The sequence below is a fragment of the Rhineura floridana genome, chromosome 9 (genome assembly GCF_030035675.1).
Source record: "Rhineura floridana isolate rRhiFlo1 chromosome 9, rRhiFlo1.hap2, whole genome shotgun sequence".
NCBI classification, from domain to species: domain Eukaryota; kingdom Metazoa; phylum Chordata; class Lepidosauria; order Squamata; family Rhineuridae; genus Rhineura; species Rhineura floridana.
In genome coordinates, this window is record NC_084488.1 from 110,318,797 (window position 1) to 110,342,470 (window position 23,674).

General features: G+C 45.5%; 1 protein-coding gene and 1 non-coding gene across 4 annotated transcripts in view; both read right to left on the reverse strand.

Moving 5' to 3' along the window:
• Positions 1 to 23,054, reverse strand: part of CFAP299 (cilia and flagella associated protein 299) — a 467,999-nt gene extending 444,945 nt beyond the window's left edge. For all 3 annotated transcript variants that reach the window (XM_061584792.1, XM_061584793.1, XM_061584791.1), the window contains exons 1-2: positions 22,913 to 23,054; positions 1,598 to 1,728 (exon numbers count right to left, since the gene is read on the reverse strand). In XM_061584792.1, coding sequence (XP_061440776.1) covers positions 1,598 to 1,728; positions 22,913 to 23,032 — 251 coding nt within the window. In that variant the 5' untranslated portion in view covers positions 23,033 to 23,054. The remainder of the gene's footprint in view (positions 1 to 1,597; positions 1,729 to 22,912) is intronic.
• Positions 7,609 to 7,727, reverse strand: LOC133364641 (5S ribosomal RNA). The gene has a single exon (XR_009757992.1). It is a non-coding gene; the product is annotated as a 5S ribosomal RNA (ribosomal RNA).
• Positions 23,055 to 23,674: the final 620 nt, after the last annotated feature.

The following is a 23,674-nucleotide window of genomic DNA, read 5'->3' on the forward strand; positions in this document are numbered from 1 at the left end:
CTGGTTTGCTGCAAGTGTTAAAAATCAATGCAGGCAGCCATTGGTGGCACTTAGTAGTTAGGGTCACATCCACCCCAGACATTTAAAGCACATGGCTTCGCCTAAAGAATCCTGCGAATTGTAACTCTCTGAGGGGCAAACTACAGTTTCCAGGATTCTTTGGGGGAGGCTATGCGCTTTAAATGTCTGGGGTGGATGCGGTGTAGGTCTACTGTATTGCAGCAGGGGAACGTTGACAAATTCTAATGTGCTGGCAGTGGCCCACTGCTAAAAGTGCCCCCTGGCTAAGGAGGCCAGGGCCAAGAAAGCAAACCACTTGTATCTTGAAGGGTTGGGTTCAAAGAGGGTATTTTGCAGGTGCAGCTTTTCTCACCCTTGCATGACAAGCTGCATCTGCTGAGATGGTTCTGGGATGCCACATGGGGCAGCAAGGGATATGGAGGACAGCACCACTTGAACCCATTCCTCATCTGACAAAATTATCCACTATTTGCTGTAAAGTGGGTAGCAGGCCAGAGTATTCCTTTAGTTTTCCCCGCAGGTATTGTTTTCATCCAAGCTGCTATAGTTTTTCAAGCTTGGGACAAGAAAAATCACAGTTGTTTGTGCACCTTAAGTGTTTCCCAAAACATCCAGTAGCCAATGCATGGTATTTTTCCCAATTAAAAAAGTAACAGGCACACTCCACTGTACAAAAACCATTTAACTTTTTTTCAAGTTTGTACATATGAGTAAGATGTATTTGCCTGCAGAAGAGCCCTACCCTTGAGTTTCTGCATGAATCCTTGATACAGGTGTGCCTCCTTATTGGAAAGGAGCAAGCCATGTACAAATTCAGCATGCAGCCTTCTCCAACGGCAGGTCATTTGCCACATCTCTACATTAGGGATGATTGAAGGAGCAATTGCATCAAATAGGATAACGCAGTAAAATGTTCTATCTTCAGCAGAGGCTGACTCAGAGGAACAGAGGAAGCTGCCTTATACTGAGCAAGACCACTGGTCCATTTAGCTCAGTATTGTCTACACTGACTGGCAGCAGCTCTCCAGGATTTAAGAACAAGGTCTCTCTCAGCCCTACCTGGAGATGCCTGGAATAATGGGATAATGGGCTCAAGTTGCAGGAAGCCAGATTTCGACTGGACATCAGGAAAAACTTCCTAACTGTTACAGCCATACGACAATGCAACCAATTCCCTAGAGAGGTAGTGGGCTCTCCGACACTGGAGGTATTCAAGAGGCAGCTGGGCAGCCATCTGTTGGGAATGCTTTGATTTGGATTCCTGCATTGAGCAGGGGGTTTGACTTGATGGCCTTACAGGCCCCTTCCAACTCTACTATTCTGTGATTCTACGATTCTATGCTCAGGACTGAACCTGTGACTTTTTGCATGCAAAGCAGGTGCTCCAAAAGCACTGAAATGGTTCAGCACTGAACCATGCAGAGATTCAGAGGGTAGCCTCCTCCAGTGGGGACTACGGGCTCACAGAAGGCTTTGACTATTAGTGTGTCTTGCAAAATGGAAGTAAACAGTTTGCCTCTGTTCTTCCTAATCTTGAGACGTGGTTCATTTTACACACAGACGCAGTCACTCTTACTTTTGCTGGTGTCTTTCCGAGAGCCGCGAAGCCTCAGCAGCGACTTTCCTAGCTACAAAGTCTTCCCTTTTTAGCACTTCTCCACTTCCTCGGAAACCTAGCTCCACCAGCTGGCGGGCCATTTCTTCATTCTGAAAGAGCAAACAGCAGATCAGCTGAATCAGAAGGAACAACTATGCATTTAGCAGGCACCAACATTAGAAGCTGACGCTACAGGGCTGTCACTTATTACAGCTGAGTTCTGTAAGCTTCTCTGAGAGCCTTTTTTTATCAGTAAAACGGTTAAAAACAAGAAATTAAAAACATATTTAAAATAATTAAAACAGTTACTAAATAAAAAAATGAAAAGAGATCAACATCTATGTGTCTGGAAAGGCTTGCCTAAACAAAAAAGTGTTAAGCAAGTGCCACGAGGAATACAGGGAAGGTGCCTGCCTGATGTCAACAGGCAGGGAGTTCCAAAGAACAGGTGCTGCCGCACGCAAAGAATGGTTTCTTACAAGTGCGGAACAAGTATTACATGGCTCCTGTAACAGTGCCTGTTCTGCAGAGTAAAGTGCTCAAACGGGCACATATGGAGTAAGTCACTCTCACAAGTAAACTGGTTCCGAGCTGTTAAAGGCTTTGTATACCAGTAGTAACACCATGAACTGGGCCCGGTAACAAATTGGCAACCAGTGCAGATCTCTCAGCAGAGGTGTTACATACTGGCATGGTCTAGCTCCCATCAGCAATCTGGCTGCAGCATTCTGCACTAATTGCAGGTTTCCCAGTCAAGGGCAAAGGAAGCCCCACATAGAGTGCATTGTAATAATCCAGTCTTGAAGTCACCAGTGCCTGAACTACTGTGACCAAGCTATCCCAGTCCAGGAATGGTCGCAGTTTTCTTACTAGGGGCAGCTGATAAAAGGCACTTCTTCTAGCCACTGAGACTAGCTGGGCCTCCAGTGACAGAGCTGGATCCAGAAGCACCCTCAGACTGCATACCTGCACCTTCATGGGGACTGCAACCCCATCCAGGGTAGGCAACTGATCAATTTCTCAGACACGGGAACCACTCACCCAGAGTACCTCTGCTTTGCCAGGATTCAAGCTCAGCTTACTTTCCTTAATCCATCCCATCACTGTGTCCCGATGCTGCCTCTCCTGATTCAGATGTGATGGAGAAGTAGATTTGAGTGTGACCAGCACACTGATGACACCTAGCTGTGAAACCCCTCATGACCGCTCCCAGCAGCTTCATATAGATATTAAATGGCATTGGGGATAAGATGGTACCCTGTGGCACCCCACACCACAACTGTCAGAGGAGTGAAAAATAATTACCCAACACTACTCTTTGGACTCAGTCCTACAAGCAGGACTGGAACCCCTGGAACACGGTGTCCCCAATTCCCATTCCATTGAATCAGTCCAGGAGGATACCATGGTCAATGGTATTGAAAGCCACTGGGAGATCAAGAAACAGGAGCAATGACACACTCCCCCTGACCCACTCTCTGTAGATGTCATCCATCAGGGCATCCAAGGCTGACCCAGTCCCATAGCCAGGCCTGAACCCAGACTGGAGCAGATCTTGATGACCTGTGTCCTCCAAGAACCAGTGCCATAACTAGGCAGGTACAACAGGTGCACAGGCACAAGGCACAGGACAAAGGGGCCCCTGAAATGGATTTGCTGAAATGAAAATTATTTATAAACAATTGTTATATCGTATTTGTTTTATTATTATTTTTTCCCCAAAAAAATTAAGGGGCCCAAAAATAAAACCTTGCACAGGGAGCTACTGCCAAGAACACCTGCAGCTGCCCCACCACTGCTCTCTCCTCCATCTTCGCCAAGAAAGAGGCATTTGCAACTGATCAATAGTTACTCCAATCCAAGGAATCCAGGGCCGGTTTCTTTGGGAGTGGCCTCCCCATTCAGATGCCCTTGCACCTTAGGCCTCCTTATGTGGTTTGTCTTTCAGTCATTTCACTTTCTTCATCTTTGACTGAAACTATCTTAACGCCTTTTTGTTAGCACACCCTATGTTCCTGAAACTGCATGAGATTTAAGAACATAAGAACATAAGAAGAGCCTGCTGGATCAGGCCAGTGGCCCATCTAGTCCAGCATCCTGTTCTCACAGTGGCCAACCAGGTGCCTGGGGGAAGCCTGCAAGCACGACCCAAGTGCAAGAACACTCTCCCCTCCTGAGGCTTCCGGCAACTGGTTTTCAGAAGCATGCTGCCTCTGACTAGGGTGGCACAGCACAGCCATCATGGCTAGTAGCCATTGATAGCCCTGTCCTCCATGAATTTGTCTAATCTTCTTTTAAAGCCATCCAAGCTGGTGGCCATTACTGCATCTTGTGGGAGCAAATTCCATAGTTTAACTATGCGCTGAGTAAAGAAGTACTTCCTTTTGTCTGTCCTGAATCTTCCAACATTCAGCTTCTTTGAATGTCCACGAGTTCTAGTATTATGAGAGAGGGAGAAGAACTTTTCTCTATCCACCCTCTCAATGCCATGCATAATTTTATACACTTCTATCATGTCTCCTCTGACCCGCCTTTTCTCTAAACTAAAAAGCCCCAAATGCTGCAACCTTTCCTCGTAAGGGAGTCGCTCCATCCCCTTGATCATTCTGGTTACCCTCTTCTGAACCTTTTCCAACTCTATAATATCCTTTTTTGAGATGAGGCGACCAGAACTGTACACAGTATTCCAAACGCGGCCACACCATAGATTTATACAACGGCATTATGATATCGGCTGTTTTATTTTCAATACCTTTCCTAATTATCGCTAGCATGGAATTTGCCTTTTTCACAGCTGCCGCACACTGGGTCAACATTTTCATCATGCTGTCCACTACAACCCCGAGGTCTCTCTCCTGGTCAGTCACCGCCAGTTCAGACCCCATGAGCGTATATGTGAAATTCAGGTTTTTTGCTCCAATATGCATAATTTTAGACTTGTTTATATTGAATTGCATTTGCCATTTTTCCGCCCATTCACTCAGTTTGGAGAGGTCTCTTTGGAGCTCTTCGCAATCCCTTTTTGTTTTAACAACCCTGAACAATTTAGTGTCGTCAGCAAACTTGGCCACTTCACTGCTCACTCCTAATTCTAGGTCATTAATGAACAAGTTGAAAAGTACAGGTCCCAATACTGATCCTTGAGGGACTCCACTTTCTACAGCCCTCCATTGGGAGAACTGTCCGTTTATTCCTACTCTCTGCTTTCTGCTTCTTAACCAATTTCTTATCCACAGGAGGACCTCTCCTCTTATTCCATGACTGCTAAGCTTCCTCAGAAGTCTTTGGTGAGGTACCTTGTCAAACGCTTTTTGAAAGTCTAAGTACACTATGTCCACTGGATCACCTCTATCTATATGCTTGTTGACACTCTCAAAGAATTCTAATAGGTTACTGAGACAGGACTTTCCCTTGCAGAAGCCATGCTGGCTCTGCTTCAGCAAGGCTTGTTCTTCTATGTGCTTAGTTAATCTAGCTTTAATAATACTTTCTACCAGTTTTCCAGGGACAGAAGTTAAGCTAACTGGCCTGTAATTTCCGGGATCCCCTCTGGATCCCTTTTTGAAGATTGGCGTTACATTTGCCACTTTCCAGTCCTCAGGCACGGAGGAGGGCCCGAGGGACAAGTTACATATTTTAGTTAGCAGATCAGCAGTTTCACATTTGAGTTCTTTGAGAACTCTCGGCTGGATGCCATCCGGGCCCGGTGATTTGTCAGTTTTTATATTGTCCATTAAGCCTAGATTTTTTAAATCTTGATTTTTAATTAATATTTTAAACATGAAAAAATGCTGAATTTCTACAACCACACCTGGACACCTAAGTTAAACATTCAACAGTAACTTCAAAAAAATATATATTTCAAATCTTCCACACATTTATCCCAAGTTGGCATCGTAACAGTTAGCATCAGAGGTTAGACTGCTGTCAACAAGGAGCAAAGCCTTATCTGTAGTTTAGGCTTTCTAGGAAGCCAGTGTAAGGCCTTTCCTTTTCAGGAACATGTTTGGAGTTTTAGAAATGAGTAGTGCTAAGGCTGATGAATGTTTAATTGTGAAGCTATAATGCTGTTTTTTAAAATTGTTTAAAATAGATATATTCTTCATGTTATAATTTTTAATATTGTTGTGAGCTGCCCTAGAAGCCATTCTGGATCCATTTCAATCAGGCTTCAGGCCTGGACCTGGGACTGAAACGGCCTTGGTCGCCTTGGTGGATGATATGAGGAGGGCGTTGGATAGGGGCGAATGCACCTTCCTTGTCCTCCTGGATCTCTCAGAGGCTTTTGATACCGTTGACCACAGTATCCTTCTGGACCGCCTGAAGAGGTTAGGCATAGGGGGCACTGTATTGCAGTGGTTCCGTTCCTTCCTCTCTGGTAGGTACCAGAGAGTGGCATTGGGGGATGAGGTTTCGGATCCTTGGCCTCTCACTTGTGGGGTGCCACAGGGCTCCATCCTCTCCCTGATGCTGTTCAACATCTATATAAAGCCACTGGGGGCTATCATCAGAAGATTTGGGCTGCAGTGTCACCAGTATGCCGATGACACGCAGCTCTATCTCTCATTCAAATCTTCACCGAGGTTGGCTGTAGAAACCCTATCCAAGTGCCTGGAGTCGGTGAGTGGCTGGAAGGGAAGGAATAAGCTGAAGCTGAACCCTGACAAAACCGAGGTACTGTTTGTGGGAGACAAGGGAAGGTTGGGGGATGTTGACCTGGTGCTCAATGGGGTACAATTGCCCCTGAAAGACCAGGACCGCAGCCTGGGGGTCATTCTTGACTCCCAGCTGTCCATGGAGGCTCAGGTCTCGGCTGTGAGCCGGGCGGCGCTGTATCAACTCCATCTGATATGGAGGCTGCGCCCCTACCTTCCCAACCATCTGCTCCCATCTGTGGTACATGCCCTGGTCTCCTCTCGCCTAGACTACTGTAATGCGCTCTACATGGGATTACCCTTGAAAACGGTCTGGAAGCTGCAACTGGTACAGAATGCGGTGGCTCGCCTGATTAAAGGCAGCCGCCGGCGAGATCACATCACTCCAGTGCTGAAGGAGTTGCACTGGTTACCGGTTGTTTTCCGGGCCCAATTCAAGATGTTGGTTCTGACCTTTAAAACCCTAGACGGTTTTGGCCCAGTCTATCTGAAGGAGCGCCTCCAACATCATTAGGGATGCCGCCCAACAAGATCAGCCTCAAAAGGCCTTCTCTCTATCCCACCAGTTAAAACAGCTAGACTGGTGAGAACTAGGGAGAGGGCTTTTTCAATTGTGGCCCCCACTTTGTGGAATTCCCTCCCAAATGATCTCCGCCATGCCCCCTCTATGATGAGCTTCCGCCGGGCCTTGAAGATCTGGCTCTTCAGGCAGGCTTTTGGGGTGGGTTAGGTTTTATTATTATTGTTGAGATGTTTAATGTTTTAATGTATTTGTATGTTTTTATTTTGTACGTCGCCCAGAGTGGCTGGACAGCCAGCAAGATGGGCGACTAATAAATTTAATAAATAAATAAATAAAATAAGTGACCAAACAAAATGATAAACAGAGAAAATAAATGCTAGCTAAGGAAAACTCAAAAGCACAGCCACATGCAAGTGTAGTCTAGAAGGCCTGGGACTAGGAGCCATTGAACTTACTTTTGTACAGGGCACAGGTGAAGCCATATTCCTGCCTGCTTGGGGCCATTAGCATTTCTTTATCCCGCATCCTCACACCAGCAGCAATGGACTGCTGTTATTTCTATATTGCCATTGAGGAACTAAGGATGAGAAAGGGTGGCTTCTCAAAGGCCACCTGGAGACTCCAGAGCAGAGCTGAGAATCCCATTTGCATCTCCCTTGTCCAAGTCCAGCACTGCACTCACTAGACCTTGTATTATAATATATTATTTGTTGTTATATGCCTTCAAGTCAATTACGAATCCTTCTTGGATATCTTCGTAGGGTTTTCATGGTAAGAGGTATTCAGAGGTGGTTTACCATTGCCTTCCTCTAAGCCTACGGCACCCGGTATTCCCAGACGGACTCCCATCCAAGTACTAATCAGGCCTGACCGTGCTTAGCTTCCAAGATCAGACGAGATTGGGCGTGTTCAGGGCAGCATGGCCGTAGGCTAATATATTCCTACTCTGTAAAAAAAAAAAAAAAGTACTCCAACTTAACAGCAGTGTTCTTAAGGGCTCCTTTAACAGAGCCAGTTACTCCTAACTTTCAATTTAAGTCATCCTTTCCCAACCTTTGGGTCCCCAGATGTTGCTGGAGTGCAATTCCCATCATTCCTGACCATTGGCCATGCTAGCTGGGGCTGATGGGAGTTAGAGTCCAGCAAAATCTAGGAACACAAAGGGTGGGAAAGGCTGATCTAAACATATGAGGCAGTTTTATCCAGACCATCTTCCCCAAGGGGTGCCACAACTTGTCCCATAGTTCTGCTGCTCATAGTGGCTGCCATTGCTCCACTCCCTTTGCCCCTTATGAGGAAAACTAAGAGGCAGGATTGGGGTGCCAGCTGCCACACAAAAAAAAGCTTGTGGTCTCCTAAAGGCACAACCCTATTTTGCTTCTGCTACTCTGAAAACTCCATGTATGTAGACATCACAGCACTATATAAATAACCATAATAAGGAAAGGAAGAGGGGCATCATATGGCTTGCGGATCACCAACATTGGCCTTCTGGCCACACGGGTCAAGCCTGCTCTTCTACAACATAACAGCAATCCTTCTCTACACAATGAACCTTCTTAACAGCACCATTTCACCAAAAGTGAAATAATACTTCCACCTGGTGGCAAGCTTGGAGAACAGCAGCCCAATTTAATTCACCAGTCTTCTATAGGGATGTTGCAACTTGTGGCGCGGCACTAAAGGCCGGGATGCCAACCTGGAATGTGAAACCAAGGAGCTTGGTGCAGGCAGTGGTGCAGCCCTGACAGCCTGAACCGACCGCTGAAGAGGGGGCTGGTACAGGCGCACAAGAGATAAGAAAACTGCTGCAGCTCTGTGCCTGGCCTTTCTGCCAGAAAGGCATAAGAGACAATTTAGACTGACAGTAGGCGAAGCCGGAGAGTAAATTAGGTTTCCAGTATAACGTAAATCTTTATTTTTTAAATTTTTTTATTATTTAATTTGTAGACCGCCCTTTCTCCCAGCAGGAGCCCAGGGCAGCAAACAAAGCGCTAAAAACACTTTAAAACATCATAAAAACAGACCTTATTAAAATACATTAAAACAAAACAGCGTTAAAAAATTTTTTTTAAAAAAAAACAACTTTAAAAAAGGGTTAAAAACATTATTAAAAAACATAGTAAGCAATTCTAACACAGACGCAGACTGGGATAGGTCTCATCTTAAAAGGTTTGTTGAAAGAGGAAAGTCTTCAAAAGGCGCCAAAAAGAGAGCGGTGCCTGCCTAATATTCAAGGGGAGAGAATTCCACAGGGTAGGTGCGCCACACTAAAGGTCCGTTTCCTATGTTGTGCAGAACAGACCTCCTGATAAGATGGTATCTGCAGGGGGCCCTCACCTGCAGAGTGCAGTGATCGACTGGGTATATAAGGGGTAAGACGGTCTTTCAGGTATCCTGGTCCTGAGCTGTATAGGGCTTTGTACACCAAAACTAGAGCCTTGAACTTGGCCAGGTAGCAAATGGACAGCCATTTATTTGCTGCAGAGCAGCTACAGAAATTTATTAAATCATGGAACTATTCACATAAGGGCTGTAACACGCTTGCCTATGGCCACCTGCCTGTAAGGAACAAGCATCAGCCCCAGGTAATCAAGTAGAACTGGCTCTTTTTCTTCTTTCAAACCATCAACATACCATAAGTATCTAATTCAGGGGTTCCCAAACTGTGGTCTGTGAGCTTCCCTAGTCCACGCCATGTTTTTATTAAACATTCATGTTGGCTTTTTATTGTATTTTATTGCTACTTTTATTTCCTACATTGTATTTTATTTCATTACTTTTTGAATTCAGTGGAATGCCAGTTGAAATCACTAGCATAGTAGCAAATTCAGAAGTGCAGGGTCCCTTCATGATAGTCACAGCCACCACCACCCTTTTTTGCTGTGGAGTTGAGAATCAGGTCCTTATTAATGCCTTCTCCCACAACAACAGACATCCCTAGGAGCCAATAAGCATGAAAGCATGCTTACTGGAGAGTATTAGCCACTGAAAAGAGTCTTCTCTGTAGCTGACTCACCTCCTTTCACTCTCATTGGTTCCAATAAGCAGGAAAGGACAAAGAAGCATGTTAGAAGACTCTTCTCTGTGGCTAACACACTCTCCTTTCATGCTGATTGACATGTGATATGCTGGAGACATAGGGACCCTGCTGGGACCCTGCTCCCATATAAGGAAGGGGTCTAAGACACCCCCCTGAGACCCTGGACCCAGGGCTGTGGAGTCGGAGTCGTGGAGACGGAGGCAATTTTGGGTGGAGTTGGAGTCGGTAGAAATGTACCGACTCTGATTCCGATTCCTTCATAAATGGCAAATGTATATTAACTAGTAATAACAAATTTACTGTAGTAAAATGGTAGCACAAGGCATTTCATCACCACCACGTGAATCCAGAGCTTGGAAAAGTTACATTTTAAACTACAACTCCCATCAGCCGCAGGGATTGGGCTCGTGGGAGTTGTAGTTCAAAAAAGTAACAGTTATGGCATGGCAGTCCATCAGAGGCTGGATAAACTTTCTGGATTTGCTGCCTGCCTGGATTTGCAAAGTCCTAGGGTGGGGGCTAAGTCCAGGGGTTGAGGAGGCATTTGGGTGGGCAACCGCTGCCACAAAAACATGCCAAGCCATTTTTTTAAACCAACAATGCACCAGACCTGGAACTTCTAACACATTGCATTTTGGGAATATAAAAATGCCAGTTGCAACTGCAGGCACTGCAAGGAGCAAAGAGGGGCCCCAGCAAGTATCACCAACACAGCAGGGACCAGCATTTGCCCAACCATGCTGGTGCCAGGTCTGGGAAGGAGGTGTCAAACATGTGGCAGCCAATAATGCATGTCTGGCTGCATTTTGCCTGGTGTATCATAAGCTGTTCAGGTCTACGTTTGTCTCTGCACACCGCTCTCTAAAACCAAGCTCAGAAACCTTCAGTATTCTGAGAATACTGTTCTTAAGAATGGACATCTAAATAAACCCTACAAAAATAAAAAGTCTTTATACAGCCACAAGAGTGGCTGTATACTATAGCCAGCATGGATTTTTCACATTCCGCAATGTTAAAATGAAAATACCCCCCATGCCATTCTGATGCTTCCCATAAGCTCATTTCAAAACAAAACCTTACAGACCTTATAGTCGTGAACTCAGAAACGCTTGCTTAACAACCCTGTCAATTTTCATGGCAATAAACAAAACAGTCAGAAAGAATGGAGAGTTAAAATTCTAAAGAGAAAGAAAAACACACCAGAGCCCTTTTGGACTTTTGTGTCAGAGTTCTCATAATATGTTGAAATTCATTAAAAATCAGCCATGTTCACAGAGTACTGTTACTGGCCTTGCCCCATATGCTGACCTTCACCTTCTGCAGTTTAAAAGTTTAAAAGATGCCTCGCTGATTTTTAATTAATTTAATAAATTTTGCATTGAACTGAATGATAATGTCGGGCATGCTCGGTAAGAAACAACTGTCAATGTTCTAAAAGCCAGACTCACAGCTGCTTGGCTTGGCTAATCAGGGGATCACACCCATGCCAGATTTTGATTTCACGTGAGACAGTCACGGCTTCCCCCAAAGAATCCCGGGAAGTGTAGTTTGTGAAGGGTACTGAGAGGATACTCCTATTCTCCTAACAGAGCTCCAATGGCCAGACTGGTTTAACAGTCAGCCACTCTGACTGAAGGTCTGTGAGGGGAAAAGGGCATCTCCTAGCAACTCTTAGCACCCTTCACTAACTACACTTCCCAGGATTCTTTGAGAGAAGCCATGACTGTCCAAAATGAAATAAATATCTGGTGTGGATGTGGCCAGGGACAGCTTTGGTTTAAATTTCGGTGGGAGGCTACATGTGCCTGTTGTGCAATAAAAAGGTGGGGGAAACCATGAAAAGCAATGACACTGTTCACAATATTTTCCTTTTGGAAAGGAAAGGGGCTTCCCCTCTGCCCAGTGCCCACCCACCCAATCTCCTACCCTCCTCCTACACTCCCTGCCCCTCCCCCAGGTCAGTGTTGGACTATGACCTGCGAGACCAGGGTTCAAATCCCCACACAGCCATGAAGCTCCCTGGGTGACCTTGGGTCAGTCACTGCCTCTCAGCCTCAGAGGAAGGCCATGGTAAACCACCTCTGAATACCACTTACCATGAAAACCCTATTCACAGGGTCAACATAAGTCAGGATCAACTTGAAGGCAGTCCATTTCCATTTTCAAACATGATTGCACAGAAATAAATCCCACTGAACTCAAAAAGTATGCAACTGATCAAACCCACCCTTCCTTCTCTTCCCTCCTATCCCCTCCCTTTTGCCCCTTCCCTCCCCTTCAATCCCCTCCCCCTCCAATCCCTTCCTTCCCCCTCCCCATGGTCAGTTTTACCTATCCTAACCATGATTACATAGGAGTAAATCCCATTGAACTCAATAAGCATGCAAATGATCAGACCTGGCTTTCCCCTCCTCTCCCTCCTCTCCCTTCCTCCACCCCTCCCCTCGTCCTTCTTCCCTGCCCACTCCAGCCATCCCTCCCTCCCCCCCAGTCAGTTTTACCTATCCTAAGCATGATTGCACGGGAGTAAAAACCATTGAACTCAATAAACATGCAAATGATCAAACCTGTCCACCTCCCTTCCCCTCCCTCTCCTTCCTACTCCTCTCCCCCTCCTCCCCTCTGCCCTTCCTCCCCTCCCCTCCCCATCCCATCCCCATCCCCTGTGGTCATTTTCACCTATCCTAAGCATGATTGCAGTGGAGTAAATCCCACTGAACTCAATAATTGTTTTTAGAATATGTGTTTTAAATTGTATGTTTTAATGTTTTTGATTGCTGTAAACCGCCCAGAGAGCTTCGGCTATGGGGCGGTATACAAGTGCAATAAATAAATAAATAAATAAATAAAGCATGCAAATGATCAGTCCATTCTCAGCAAGCTTGCACAGGATCCATTTCTTACCTCCCAGATTAAAAAGCAGAGAAATTCACTAATAGGCAAAAAACCTTATGGTTTAAGAACGTACCTATAGCCCACAGATATTTGTATCAAACTTTTAAAAGCAGGGAAATTGGTCAGTGTGACACCCTTCCCTGGCTCTCCCTGTCAGGTTCCTACCTGCTCGTGGCTACTGCCTGTCACTAGGCACCACCAGGGACTCCCCCAGTCCGGACTGTCCTTTTTTATGGTTTCTCTCCCCGCTCTAGCACAGATCTCAACAGATTCCCCCTGCTAGGCAGCACCACCAGTCACGTCCTAATACCAGTATTCCCAGAGACTCAGAATACTTGTGGTGTTATTCTCTTCACCGCTGCCACCATTTGTTACAGTTTCCCTTCAGCCTTGGTCATTACCTTACCCTCCCTTCTGGTCTGTGAAACCCCAGCCAAGGATCAGGCCTTCGGTAAACCAAATATAGTTTTTATTAGATATAACAAAGATAACAAAGATAACAAGATTTCTTCATAAGGCACATAAGCATATGGTTTTATCTAATACTAATCCGAACTCCACCCCCCTCCTTCTCCACGCTCTCCTGGCAAACAACTCTCTAAAACCCACCAAAACAACCCACTCACTTTCATCACATCACATCCACCCAGATTCCACTGTCACTCTTCCTTTTATACGCTCAGCCATTTTAAACACTCAGCCAATCATCCAGCATTCTACTGCCCATTCACTCCCCTTCCTCTTTCATTCCACTTACCATGTATCTCCTATACAAACAGCACTTACCATATTTACACTAATACAGGATCATCACAGTCAGCTATAATGAATGCACCAGGGGAGCAGGAGACCTGACCTCCTCTCTGAGATATTGGACTACCCTACAAATTTGCCAAAATGCAAACACAATTTGGGCTGGTCTTTCACAGTCCAATCCACTTGCTGTGTAGCTTGGAAGAATTTGGTAACATGTGCCTGGTAGAAGTATGTGTGGGCTATAGGTACGTTCTTAAACTGTAAGGTTTTTTGCCTATTAGTGAATAATTAATAAGAACTAATTAATTACGCTAGCAAGGAATCGGAAAGGATGAGAGTTAGAGTACTCCCTTTTGCATACAGACAGTGACCCAAGGAACCTCCGTCCAAATGTAAATGCCTGACATGCTTTCCATCTCATTTACCAGCCTTGCATACTTGACAAAGCTCAGCAAAAAGTCTGCAGTTTTTACTTTGATTGCAGGAGCAATTTGGGATATCATGGCTCCCTGTTGGAAACAAGATTCAAAGTGGTAGAGTTTATTTTAAGCCATTTATAAAACCAAGCACAATACAGTCCTTCGGGGTCTTAGTTCTAAGCATTTCTAAACGGAAGTGTGCATACATTTATGTAAATAGTAGGACTATGTACTGTACAGACTAAGACAGGGTTTCTCCAAACATACACAAGTTCCCTCACTCTCCAATTAGCTAAAGCCAGGGGCCACTGGCTATCATGTCCCAACTACTGCTCCTGATTATCATCATCAAAGAGGTTCTTTCCTCAAGACATGTGCAATTAAAAAAAAAAAGCAGCCAAGAAGATCATGGGCAATCATCAAGAAGAGCAAACTGTGAGGGCAGAGGCTCAGCAGACAAACAAAGCAGGGATAATAATAAATCAAATAATAAATAAAAATAAAAATAATGTGACTTGTGGGCCACCTTTTGAAGAGAGATATCTGTTCTAGACATCCTTTGCTTCTTCTATTTTGGATAATGCCGTAAATCGGCAGCATCCGTAATTTCTACAAATTATACATCAAAATCTTCATCTAGCAAAGGTGCAAGACTCCACACCCTGATTACCTAGGAACCAATTACCTAGAGAGGTAGTGGGCTCTCCGACACTGGAGGCATTCAAGAGACAGCTGGACAGCCATCTGTCAGGAACACTTTGATTTGGATTCCTGCACTGAGCAGAGGATTGGACTTGATGGCCTTATAGGCCCCTTCCAACTCTACTATTCTATGATTCTACCTACAGAAACAATTCATATTCACAAAATTTCACTTCACATTAGCCCCACTAGACTGTCCTCCAAGGTTTTAAAAAAAAAACTCCACATTCCATCACAACTCGCCAGTGCAATGTAACATCACTCCCTGATCCTCCACATTCCTAATAGCTCTTTCCCCTGGCAAGAGCACTCCCCTCTCTCTCTCCCCCACCTTTCCCCACATTACCAAATTCTTCCAAGCTACACAGGAAGTAGATTGGACTGTGAAAGACCAACCCAAATGGCGTTTGCATTTTGACAAATTTGTAGGGCAGTACAATATCTCAGAGAGGTCAGGTCTCTTGCTCCCCTGGTGCATTCACTATAGCTGCCCAATTTCTCTGCTTTTTAAAGTTTGATAAAAAATATATGTTGGCTAGACGTACATTCTTAAACTGCAAGGGGTTTTTGCCTATTAGTGAATATAATCCCTGGGCCATAATGCGAATAGACCAGGTACACCATAACGATTCAGTTCACACCCATGTCCACCAACAGCTTCATGGATAGGAAGCAAAACGTTTCAAGGACTAAAGCATTTGTGGTGAACCTGCGGCCTCCAAGAATTGTTGGCCTATATTTCCCACCATCCCTGACCACTGGTCATGCTGGCTAGGGCTGATGGAAGTTGGAGTCCACCAAAATCTGGAAGGCCACAGACTTCCCAAACTTCATCAAAATAGTATTATGGAGAAAAAGGATGTCAAAGCACAATGGATCCAAAATTGCTTTCCAATTTTGCTATCCTTCATATTCCCCCATTTTTAATCTCAAGAGCAGAGTTTAACATTCCTCTTCATAAAGAACCACACAGAAAGAATGTTTTTGCAGAGAGCTCTTAATTCACTGCTCCACTGAAGCAACTAATTATATTTAATATATCTAATTCTACCCCTAACCCATGTATATCCTCACACCTGATTTCAGTTGTCAGTCGCCCTGTCAGTCTTATGACTCATCTCTCCCCCATTCTAGTCCCTTGCCTGCCCCAACTTTCCTCCACATTCTCAACAATCTTCTTAAATATCTCTGGAAACTCTCGCACGGCATGCTTGCCCTTGGATTCTCATTGTCAAAGCAGAGAAGCCTTGGCACAGCATAAGAGGGAGAAAAGTAGCTACTGGAAAGGGAATGAGGAAACAAAAAGAGATTTAATGAAGGACAGTGATGAGATATGATGTGCAGTCAGAAGAGAAGGCAATAAAAACCTGTAGGATTAAACTGCATTAGGACTTTTTCAAAAACTGGCTTTTGCGCCTGGGAATAATGCTTCTCACACGAAGCACTTTACTGGTACTAGCCAGAAGCAACAATTTCCTCATCTCTTTCTAACAGAAAGAGGGCAGGACTAGCCCGTTGCTGAGGGACAGACTCTCTTTGAAGCAGATTACTCTTTTCTTCATTAAGTTCAGGCAGCCATGTGCTAGAGATGTAAAGGGAGAGAAGCAATGGAAAATGGTCAGGCCATTCAAAATCAGGAGAGGGGCCTGTAATGTGTTGGATAGCTAATGGCACACTGTGTTTATCATTATAGTTGCTTATGGACTGTTCTCCCCATGGGACTGCCTTAAACGACTGTTCAGAAACTAAAACTGGTACAAAATTTGGCTCCTAACATGTTTTAGTTAGTTAGTTAGTCAGTTATTGTTTATATCCCCCCCTTCCTCTCAGTAGGAGCCCAGGGCAGCAAATAAAAGCGCTAAAAACACTTTAAGCCATCATAAACACAGACTTTAAAATATATTAAAACAAACACATCCTTAAAAACATATTAAAACAAAACATATTTAAAAACATTTTTTTAAAAGCTTTAAAAACATCTTTAAAACAAAAAGGTTTAAAAAGATCTTTAAAAGCAATTCCAACAGAGAAGCAGATTGGGATAAAGGCTCTGCTTACAAGGCTTGTTGAAAGAGGAAGGTCTTCAGTAGGTGCCGAAAAGATAACAGAGATGGTGCCTGTCTAATACGTAAGGGAAGGGAATTCCAAAGGGTAGGCGCCACTACACTGAAGGTCGATTTCATATGTTGCGCTGAATGGACAACCTGATAAGATAGTATCTGCAGGAAGCCCTCACCTGAGGAGAGCAGTGATCTGCTGGGTATATAAGAGGTAAGACAGCCTTTCAGGTATCCTGGTCCCAAGCTGTATAGGGCTTTGCACACCAAAACTAGAACCCTGAACTTATAGCCAGGTAGCTAATAGGTAGCCAGTGCAATTTTTTGAGCAGCAGGGTGACATGTTGGCAATACCCTGCCCCAGTGAGCAGTCTTGTCACCATATTTTGCACCAGCTGCAGCTTCCGGACCAACCTTAAGGGCAGCCCCACATACAGCGCATTACAGTAATCCAGCCTGGAGGTTATCAGTGCATGGATAACAGTGGTCAGGCCATCCTGGTCCAGAAACAGCTGCAGCTGTCTTATCAGCCAAAGCTGGTAAAAGGAACTCTTAGACACTGAGGTCACCTAGGCCTCTAGTGACAAAGATGAATCCAGGAGCACCCCCAGACTACAAACCTGCTCTTTCAGAGAGAGTACGACCCCATCCAAAGCAGGCAATTGACCAATTATCTGAATTCAGGAACCACCAACCCACAGCGTCTCTGTCTTGGTAGGATTCAGACCCAGTTTACTGGCCCTCAGCCATCCCACCACCGAGTCCAGGCAGCGGTCCAGGGTTTGCACGGCCTCTCCCAATTCAGATGTTACAGAGAAACAGAGCTGGGAATCGTCAGCATACTGCTGACACCTTGCCCCAAATCTCCTGATGACCACTCCCAAGGGCTTCATATAGATGTTAAATAGCATAAGGGACAAGATGGTATCCTGCAGCACCCCACAGCACAATTGCCAGGGGGCCTAAAGACAATCACCCAATGCTATTCTCTAAAACATGACCCTGGATAGGATCGGAACCACTGTAAAACAGTGCCTCCAATACTCATCTCACCAAGTAAGCCCAGGAAGATACCATGGTTAATGGTATCAAAAGCTGCCAAGAGATCAAGTAAGAATAATAGGATCACACTCCCCCTGTCCTTCTCCTAAAGGTCATCCATCAGGGCAACCAAGGCCGATTCAGTCCCATAAACAGGCCTGAACCCAGACTGGAATGGGTCAAGATAATCTGTTTCATCCAAGAGTACTTGCAATTGCTGTGCCACAACCCTCTCAATCACCTTCCCTAAAAAGGGGATATTTGCAACTGGGCGGTAGTTGTCACAAACCTATGGGTCCAGGGTGGGCTTTTTCAGGAGCAGTCAGATCACCACCTTTTTCAGGGTGGCAGGAACCACTCTCTCCCGCAACAACCCGTTGACCACACCCTGGATCCACTCGGTCAAACTCCCTCGGCAAGCTTTAATAAGCCAAGAAGGACAAGGGTTGAGAGCGCACATTGCTGGCCACATCGTTGCAAGCACCTTGTCCACATCATCAGGCTGCATCAACTGAAACCAATCCCAAGAAGTTGCAGCAGACGTTGCACTGGACATCTCATTAGGGACTACAGTAGATGTCGATGGGGCATCAAGATTGCTATGGAGGCGAGCAACTTTACCCTCAAAGTGCCTTGCAAACAATTCACAGTGGGCCTCCGAAGGGTCTAAAACTCCACTTTCTGGAGTTGATGTCAACAGACCCCTGACAATATGAAAAAGCTCCAATGGACGTCTACTTGAGGATGCGATGGAGGCAGAGAAGTGGGCCATCTTCACCAACCTCACCACCACACAGTATACACGGTGATGATGTTTTACTCATGCTCAATCAGCCTCACAGCATGTCTTTTGCCACTTGCTCTCTAGCTGTCATCCAGCCTGTTTCATTGCCCTTAGCTCACTAGCATACCAGGGTGGAAACCAGGCTCCACAATGTGGAAGTTCTGTTGACCACAGCAACTCCTCCCCCACCCCTGCAGCCTGTGATGGCACTGCACCGAGTATCCAAAGCTGGGTCAAATCAGCTCCTCCCAGTTCACACACCCAAGTCTTGGTAACGGTCACCAAATCGGCATCTTCATCCATGATTAAATCATGGATGTGTGGTCTTATTATGGATAATGAGTGCGGTCTTATTATGTACCGATCTGGCATTAAACAAGAACACACACAGGCCAGTGGGCACAGCAGATGAGCAATGAGGAACCCATCCATGAGAAGAGTGGGAGCGAGGAACAACGTGTAGATAGCCTTGCCCTCATCTTTTATGGTACTTTACTACCTCCCATGGTTATGCCTCCCTTTGCCCATGATCACTGGAATTGGGGTGGCATCACTCATGTCCCTCCTTGCTAAGAAAACTTCTAAACACCTGATATGGACCAACAAGAGCCCACCAACAAAACCTGCCTGAACCAGTTATTCCAGTAGGCCTCTGAGAGAATTTGGAACAGTAAGCCCCACTCAATATCTTTCACACAGGGAACATGTACTCCCCCCTCCCCGTCTCACACCTAGGGAGGGCCAGCCTTCTGCCTGTTGCAGACTCTCACTCTGAAGGCATCTGGCTTTCTTCTATCATTCAGTTCACTGCACAGGATCTCACCTTGCGCAGGAACTACACATAAGCCATACGCCCTCCCCACTACCAATCTCCTCTAGATTGGTCTAAAAAAAATAGAAGGGGGTAGCGCCCTCGCCCTCAGGACTCCCCGAGGGCAGCTGGGCTTTTATGCCACCTGACCCAGCCAGGAGCTAATTCAAGAGGCTGCAAGATTAACTGCAGCCTCTCTCTGGAGTCAGGGTCAGGCAGGGGGTCCCAGTCCTTGCAGCACTTACCAGGGACTTCAGCTGTCTCAGGAGACAGCAACCCAGAGGAGCAAGCAAGCAAGCACCCAGATTCTCAGGTACTCACTCCCAGGGCAGGTCTTCTCCAGTCCCCCAGTGCTACAGCTGTTAGCAGGAATGCAGCAATTAGAGCATATTGCATGGATAGTATACAGATTGCATTGGTTACATATTCATTTTCAGGCTTAATTTAGAGTCCTAGTATTACCCAAGCCCTTAGCAGCCTAGGGTCAGGCTATCTTAAGAACTGTCTCACTTGTTTGGACCCTAATATTGGCTTTGGAGGTACTCCTCTCTGGGCTGCCTTTATTCAACTGGCAAGTACCAAGGACAGGGCCTTATTAGTGGTGATGCCACAGTTATGGAATTGCCTCCATGGGATGATCCAATAGGCTCCTTCTCTTCCTGTTTTTAGATGGGTTCAAAAAACTTCCCCCCCCAAAAAAAAATGGCATTTGATGTACGATTTCTACTGTTTTATTTGTTTTATTGCTGCTAATTAGTTTTTTGTAAAAATAATAACAATTGTATAGGTTTGTTGTCGTTATGTATTAATTGTATTGTTTTATACTTGCAGAAAAGGAGGATATAAATAAACTGAATAATAATAAAACAGTACTAATACAATTGTCATTCCCACAGCTACACACATAGACAGTTAATAGTTGTGGTTGTTAGGTAACATGTGAGTGTTTTTAGCTGTTTAAAGCTGTGATCCTAAAGAGTGGGGAGTATACCCCATTGAACGTGTACCATAAATGTTCAAAAGGAGGGCTGTCTGGACAACATCTTGGAGGATAGTGGTAACTGCTCATTCCACTTGGGAAATCCCGGGGGGGGGGTGAGGGGAAGACTGTAAAAAGAATATGTAGAATCGTCATAGCATGTCATATAAAAGAACAGGCACTGCTGCACAGGGTGACCAGAAAATAGTGGGTGGTATTCAATGCTAGTAGACCCATTGAAGTTAACGGACATGACAAATGTAGGTTCATTCATTTCAGTGAGTCTGCTCTGAGTAAGACTCAGCTGAATACAACCCAGGGTTTCCCATATCTTTCATAGTTGTGTTGTAGAGGGAATTTCAGCAATGCCTACCAAAAAATCTCACTTCGATGCAACTATTAACAGCACAGGCACCCTCTTCTCTACTACTTCTGATCATCAACCCACAAATCAAGAACAAAAGAGAATGTTATTTCAACAACAGAGCAAAGATATGCTTCTATTTTGATTCACTTTGAGGGTACATTTTGACTGAAGGGTAGAATAAAAACAATTAATACATAACTCTTTATTTCGTCTGTGATTTGTGTTTGAATGGACATTGGATTGTGGTTGCAATGTTATATTGATGTACTTTTTTTCTTTTGTGTTGTGAGCCGCTTTGAGCGCACTTGTGAGGAAAAGTGGCATACAAATTGAATAAATAATAATAACAACAACAACTGCAGGAACACCTACAATGATAATTTGAAATGCTTTTAACTCCTACATGGACTGTTTTTGCAAAACTCCAGGAATTGTAGTTCTATGTGGAGTTCTACAACAGAACTCTTAGGCCCTTCCACAAAACCGCAATTTTCTTTTCTCTTTTGATGGAGAAGACACAACAGTTACACAGGCTTAATTGCACTTGTGCTAACATGCCACTAGAGACAAAATGAGCTTTCTTAGAATCAGACTTTTTGATCCATGGACCATGGAATCAATGGTAGATCAATCAAAGTCGACTGTTTCATCAGGATTTTTCCTTGTGTAGCAAAATGATCTCCACCTCTCCTTCCCTCCCCCATACTCCTGAAAACTGTTCTGGGGGTTCCCCCAACCCTCCAGAGCAGATTTGGGGACAGTGCAAGGCAAACACAGGGGAATCCTGTTGTGCTAGCTCTAGCACAAAAAGTTTGTTGAATACCACCCAATAACATCAGAGACATAAAGCAAGACAGGAACTGCTCTGCCCTCCTGGCCTGGACGTTGGCACCTCCTCTGCTCCTGGATCAGTTCTGGGGGGAAACAGTGCTTCCAGGGAGATCACGAGAGTCAAACCCACCACCAGCATTAGCAAGGAGCTGTTGCTCTTATGTCCATTATAAGAACTCTAACAAAAAGAACTTGCGCTTGAGCATAGTTTTTCCTCCTCCCTCCGATTCCTTTTTCCTTGTGTGTCATATCCTTATAGAACATAAGCCTAAGGGCAGCAATGTCTTAATGGTGATTTGTGTAAACTACTTTGAGAGCCTTTTTGGCCAAAGGGTGGGATATAAGTGCAGTCAACAAATAAAAAACAAACAAACGCAGCAGTGTAGCCCACCTGTTTAAGTACAGCTCTGAAAGGATAGGGGTAAGAACTTGGCCAGTTTTCAGCCTGCAACCAAAATGCCTGCCATTGCCAAAGTGGAAGGGGAGGCACCAAAAGACTGGGCAGCTACCACCCAAGTTCTCCTGGACTACTGAAGGAGGACCTGCCTGGGATAGCCACAGCCCAGGATTGGCCTCTCCTGCCACCCTCTGTTGGTGCTGGTTGCTTCAGGCCAATTTGTGAAGCTCATCTCCCCCACCAGTGCATCTCAGCATCCTTCTTAATTCTCCATGGGGACCTCCAGACAAGACTCATGAACCTCAGCGAGCTGCCCAGAAGAGGCATGGCGTTGCTATGTGAGGAAGCCAGACATCTGGCAGAATTGTCCCTCCTAGGTGACTCTTGAAGGCAGGGGAGCGCTTTAGCTGCAAAACAACAACACCAACAAAACTAGAACTGTGTTTGCCTCCCTGGCCCAAAATACTCCAACTTTCCCGATCCATCCACTTTGCCGTCTCCAAACCCTGGAAGCCTTCAACCTCAGCATAGCCACCATCCATGCGTTATCAGGCCTGCTTCTTCTGCTGTTTACCATACGTGTATATGTGCAACCCAACTTAAATCTGGCTGTGACCCAGTCTGGAGCTGGAGACCAAGGCTATGCCAAGCCCCACTTTTCTCTTGACCCTACAACTAAAGCTGTAGTGTGTATGTGGGGGTCCAACAAACCCACACTTTTTGCAAACTTGGGCATTCTCAACGGGGAGAAGCCAATCACGGCTCCCTGATGAGCATACCTTTTCCAATGCACGTGTCTATTTAATTCAGACGTTTTGCTTTTTAGGTGTATACTTGCAACCGATATACAGCGGGACTCAGCCCAGCCTCAGCCGCAGTGATTACCAGCGCAGGCTTCCACAACCTCTGATGTGAAAGTCCTCCCCGCACCTCCTCCAGACATCAGGGCTGCAGTTCTCCACAGCGGCGATCATTCTGCACGTGATCAGGGGCACTCTCTGCCTGGAGGAACGCGAATTAAAAGCCCCGCTCACCTCTAAGTAAAACAGATCCTGCGTGGTGATCTGCGAGTCCAGATAATCCTCGTAAGTATTAAACTGGGTGACGATGTGATCCAAGGCGGCCCCAGCATCGTCGCCTTCCATGCCCGCCATCGGCGACACGGCGCCCGCTCAGGCTGGTCAAGGCCGCGGCGTCCCTAGCAACCATCCGCCGCCTCGCCGCCGCCGCGGACAAACCCGCCCGCTGTCCTTCGAGCAACCAATCGCTGAACAGCTCCGCGAATTAGCACCTCCTACAGTAATCAAATCAACCAATTGCTCAGCAGAACTTTTCGTTAGCTCCGCCCCCAAGCACACCAGCTGCGCCCTTAACTCCTCCGTCCATGCTCGCGCTCTCCAGGTAGAGCAAATGATTAACGTACGAGACAAACCCCGCCTACTGGCTTCCTGGTGCCCAATCGCTGAGTAGATTCTCTTATGAAGTTGCGCCCCAGTTTCCAGTTTCTCCGTCCCATAACTCTCAGCTAGGCTGGAAGAGTTACTTGTATTGTGGTGTGTGTGGTGCAAGCCTGATCTGATCTTAGTTATTTATCTAAAAGGTTTTAAACCTGCATTTCAAGACATACTGCCCTTACAAGGCTCAGGTACTTGAAAACACATCTCCCATCTACACCACCCATTTGAAGCCCATTTAAAGCACATATATTTTCCCAAAGAAGCCTGGGAACCGTAGTTTACCACCACCCCAGCTACCATTTCAAGTACACCTGAGAAACTACAGTTCCCAGGATTCTT